General features: G+C 48.8%; 1 protein-coding gene across 1 annotated transcript; it reads left to right on the top strand.

Moving 5' to 3' along the window:
* The first annotated feature begins 465 nt into the window (after window positions 1-465).
* On the top strand, window positions 466-852 carry LOC149329077 (uncharacterized). Its single transcript, XM_089562100.1, has one exon. The coding sequence runs from the start codon at window positions 514-516 to the stop codon at window positions 850-852; it is 339 nt and encodes a 112-aa protein (XP_089418226.1). The 5' UTR covers window positions 466-513.
* Window positions 853-5,258: the final 4,406 nt, after the last annotated feature.

Raw genomic sequence — 5,258 nt, 5'->3', positions numbered from 1 at the left:
CTGCTTATTAGAAGTAAAATATACAGGGTGAGAAATATGCCATCGCAGCCTGATTTCAAAATGAACCGCTAACCTCGTGCAGCACCACACATATCCTACACTTTAGTGTAATGACTCGAGACATTCCTGCAGCAATTTAAAACCATGTCTCACTGATGCCGTCGTGCTCAGTACTGGCCGCAACAGATCAGATGTGACCATCTTGTGATTGTAGCCTTAGAAGGCACTAAGATGCTCGCTGTAAAAACCCGTTACTTTTCGATTGGCAGCCGGTGACGAAAATTCCCGCTACCACACAGCTTTCAGTGCTGCGTGAAGAAAATATGACCGCGTCTTACTTGCTCTAAGTCAAAGTGGGTCTGACTCGATGGGACTCTATGTCAGTAGACCCGGGTTTTTTCGCTTCAGACAGAAGTATATTAGGCCCCTCACTGTATTTGGTAACTTCGTTTCGGCACTCTGCATCCACTACAGGCTGCCATCGTTATTGGTCTTGCACTGGCGGCTTCCGCCATGGCCGGCGGTCTGGGGGGCTACGGAGGTGGCTACGGTCTGGGCTATGGAGGTGGCCTCGGCTTTGGTGGTGGCCTGGGCGCCGGAGGTGTTGGTGTCGGCAGCAGCGTGACCCTACTGCGGGGTGGACCTGGCTTCTCGAGGGCAGTGTCCGGACCAGTATTCGTAGTCAGGACGATACACCACGTGGACAAGGTGCACGGAGGAGGTACCATCGTGGCCCACAGCGGACTGGGAGGTTACGGCGGCGGACTTGGGTTTGGAGGAGGACTCGGATACGGCGGTGGACTAGGCTACGGAGGTGTCCTCAAGTACGGTGGCTACGGCCTGAAGGGCTAGGTGTGTGTTCCTGTGCGTCGCGCTGAAAGGATTCTTGCAACGGTACATCGACATGGCTTGTGGAAATTACGTCGGTAACGGACTGCTTGCATTCGGCGACGTTCCCTTTGAGGGAAACATGAAATACCTGGCGTGTGTCTTCCTTCGGAGAAGTTTGTCTTGTGGATGCCCATCTGATACGCAAGTAAGCGCGGGAATCTTAGAGACGGAGTGCTCTACTCTGGACTGCGGATGATCTGCCTAACAACGACTAGTGTGAGCTGCCACAAGCATGCGACTCTCTGAAGCCTCGCTGGCATTTCATAACGAGGCACAATAAAACTGTTTTAGTTCTAATCCGTGCAGTTGTGCGAATTCCAGTCGTAGCACTCGGCCCACTGTAAAGGAAATGTTTCATGTGGAGTCCATAATCGCTTATTGTTGAGCGTAGCTGGCCTACCAGGCTCAGGATGTGTCCTCTGCACTCTATATGGAGCTATATATCCGGGTCCTCCGCCAAAGACGCAAATGCTTCCCATGTTGGCAGCAGCGACTTGCACAGCTGACGCTTCTAGGCGTGTTTCTAGGCCCACTAATCCCCTGAGCTTGTCTTCAAAGTTTCTTCAGATATTTATGATGATAATGGCGATGAGGATTACGATTGTGCTGTGACTAAATTAATGAGCAGAAAGCATCATATGGCTCATCAGCGACAAAATCCGGCGCCGCCGAACGTAATGGCGGTCACGAAGGATTTCAGATGACGTCAGCGTGGAATCAAAGAAAACAAATGGCTTTAGAAGGTGCGGGTGAATTGAACCCAGAACTCTCAGATTGCGATACGAGTATACAAAACCGCTTTGCTTCTTGGCGGACAAATGGGATCCTAGCATATGCTTTGTCTGGCGACTGTGTGCAGAATAGACGTGTTGTAAGAAAGGGAGAGAAAAAGTTAATAATGAAAGAGAAAATGTCTTAAAAGCAATGTTTTTGCATTGAAAGCACGAATGTAGTCCGAAGTGCCCTCCATAATATTTTCATTTCATGCGGTGCCAGCAGCCCCGGTGGCAATATACTGTATACGCCAGTCATCTCCTAAGGTTCCTGGTGTGATGAACCGCTTGTCGCATGCAACAGTATTTTGAAGTTTGGGCCGCCGCGGTGGCTCAGTGGTAAGGCGCTCGTCTACCGAGCCGGAGTACCCGGGTTCGAACCCGACCGCGGCGGCCGCGTTTCGATTGAGGCGAAGCGCAAGAGGCGGCCGTGTGCTGTGCGATGTCAGTGCACGTTAGAGATTTCCAGGTGGTCGAAATTATTCCGGAGACCTCCACTACGGCACCTCTTTCTCTCTTTATTCTTTCACTCCCACCTTCCTCCCTTCCCATAACGGCGCGGTTCAGGTGTCCGCCGAGTTATGCGAGACAGATACTGCGCCATTTCCTTTCCTCAAAAAGCATAACGCGCCCGTGTCCTGTGTGACAACTTATAACAAGAAGGATGCCCAGGCGATGAATGGCAAATCTCATCCTCCAGTGCAGCGCTGTTCTCTTCCACGCCTCACTTCCTGCTTTATTCGCTCCCTCATTGTGAGAGAGACTGCGAATTTTCCCTGACCACGCGGTTGAGGTGTCCACCGAAAGAGAGAGGCCACTGCACCTATCTTTTCATCGCAACCAATTTTTTTTAAAAATATGTCAATTATGAGCTTGAGTTGATATTAAAATAGGCTGTTTTACTTCCTGGAGTAGCCAAAGCTTTAGTGCTAATGCATTTTGCTACAATAAATAATTTTTTTCGCAGCTTCATTTCTGAAAAAACCACCGCATCTATGCGCGCCTAACAAGGTGGAACAATATTCACAGCGGGGAATGAGGCGGCATGAAATGCAGCGTTGGCGTTCAGTCTACTGGTGTGTGCGTATTAGTTAGGGAGCGTGCTTTCCCCGCGGCATCCGGACATTATGGACACTGTGGACATTATTACGTGCAGTGAATGACTTTTGTTTGCAGGGCGACAGGAGTCGCCGTCGTGTCTTGAGCGATCGCTTTTCCGTAATCGAGCGACACTAGTCGCGAACTGTACTCTTGTATTTTTTGAGGGACTGTGGTCCTTTATCGTGTAACCATGGGGTCCAATAAAATTCTCTTGAGTGCGTTCACACTTTTATCTTGCAGTAGGCAGCTCAAGTCCTTATCTACACCGTATATATCATTTTGAATTTCACAATCTCAATTGAGTATGGTTATCTAACAGCGGTAAGGAACAACAAATTTAAAACGAAATTTACCCTGTAATGCGCAACTCGTACTTCTATTTATTTATTTATTCAAATACCCTAAGGGCCCACTGGGGGATTACATGGGGGGAAGGGGGGGGGGGACAAATCAGAGCACAATTTTCAAAGGCAAAAAAGCACTTTAGGTGGTTAATACATCAGGTTGAGCAAGACCATAACAACGTAAAACTGTTACAAAAATGCCCAAATAACAAAGAAACAGAACATACTGGTTTGAAAATAACTGATATGAAAGCAAATATGGTTACTCAACGCGCTGGGATTCCAGATATGTTAGCAGTTCCGACTGAAATAGGGTAAACTGGGTTATAGTAGCGATACTGGAGGGCAACTCATTCCATTCTTTTATTGACAAGGTTAGAGGCGAATTCGCACAGAATGTGCGACAGCCGGGTTTACTAGCTAAATATATTTATTGATCAAAGAATGCATCAAAAGCCCATGATTGGCAAATTAGAATTTGAGGCGGGGTTGCGGGGGGGGGGGGGGGGGGGGGGCTTCCGCTCTATAAGATTTCCTGGTCTTGCTCGTCATGAGAGAGAGAGAGAGAGAGAGAGAGAGAGAAAACTTTATTTACAAAGGAATTGAGACGTGCATAGTTCTTCGAGACCTTGAATTGATGCGAGATTTTCTCTTGCCACGGGTGCGCGGCGCGGCGTGACTCCAGCCGGGCTATCTGAAGGAGCGAGTTGGTCGCCCATATTCACTCCGCTAAAGGTCAAACGTAACTGCGGCCGGGTCGCGCGAAGGCTTGAAAGTGCGAGTAGTATTGCTTTCGAAATAAAATCACAGATGACGTCAGCGGGGCATCCAAGAAAAGTAAAAATTCAGGGGGCACTTTGACTGTCTAAAGTGGGTAGAGGCGGAAGCGTTTTCCGCACCACCTTCGCTGCTTCTGTGGCACCGGTGGCGTCACATATAATTGAGTACTAATTACTAAGTGATGACAAATCACTAATTAATGGTTAATTACTGATTAATGCCTGAATACTAATTAACTGCTAATTAATGACGCTTAAGCTTCGCCTTTAGGAGTGGAACGCGACAGCGCGTTGTAGCGCTGCCAGGGTGTCCACGGAACACCACCCGTTCAGCGCGATGCCTTGCCCTTTGAACGCAACGCTTTTTGAGGAAAGGAAATGGCGCAGTAATTCTCTGTCCTCTCGGTGGACACCTGAACCGCACCGTAGAGGAAGGGAGGAAGTGGGAGTGAAAGAAGATAGATAAAGAGGAGCCGTAATGAAGAAAATGAAAATTGTATTTGAGGAAAGGAAATTACGCAGTAACTGTCTCACAAAATTCAGGGGGGCACTTTTTTGACCTAAAGTGTGGTCACTGATGCCCCTAAGAGCGGAACGCGACAGCGTCTTGCCACGCTGCCAAGGAGTCCATAGAACGCCATCGCCCATTCGGTTCTACGCCTCGCTCGTCAGTAAATTGGTTTTTCAGGAAAGGAAACGTATCTGTCTCTCATTTGTCGGTGGACACCTAAACCTCGCGGGAAGGGAATGGAGGAGGATGAGTGAGTGAAGACACGGTATTCACAAGACGCGCCTTTGTTCATTCCAAACCATCGAGCTGGCATGGCCGATTGGATAGCGTGCTCGTCTCTCACGCCGAAGACCGGGGTTCGATTCCTGAGCTCGACCAATTTCTTAATCGGTTTTATTTATTTATATGGCCTGACTAGTAAAGCTAATTAGGCTAACTGGGTAATTAAGCACTTAACTAAGCTCAGTCCCACTTACTTGGAGCATCACTATACGATCCCTTCAATTGGTTGCATGGTTACTAGCCAAAGTACAATTGGCCCCGTTTGAAATTCGCGCACTGTGACGTCACGACCGTTTCCACCAATTGAAAAGCGTGACATTTTCTGTCGACAACTGCTGCTTACAACGATGAGACATTAAAGGCTTCCGCCTTAAAAATGGCTGAGGCTTAAATTGGTTAAGCCTGGAGAATGCGAAGCATCATCGTGTCGCGTAATTTGGAGGCGCACAACCACAGCGACGGCGCGAGGTGGGCCCCCGTTTCTCCACTGTCGTGACGTCATTGTGTCACGTGGTGTGACGTCATGTATCACGTGATTTGGAGGCGCACAACCACAGCGACGGCGCGAGGTGGGCCC

This window comes from Amblyomma mixtum, chromosome 9 (assembly GCF_055824585.1).
Source record: "Amblyomma mixtum isolate Tamu chromosome 9, ASM5582458v1, whole genome shotgun sequence".
Classification (NCBI taxonomy): Eukaryota; Metazoa; Arthropoda; class Arachnida; order Ixodida; family Ixodidae; genus Amblyomma; species Amblyomma mixtum.
The sequence above is the reverse complement of the archived record's forward strand: the minus strand, read 5'-3'. Positions and strand labels throughout refer to the sequence as shown.

Bases quoted from the DNA above. Each gene is read 5' to 3' on its own strand.
- LOC149329077 (XM_089562100.1), top strand. From the start codon at position 514: ATGGCCGGCGGTCTGGGGGGCTACGGAGGTGGCTACGGTCTGGGCTAT.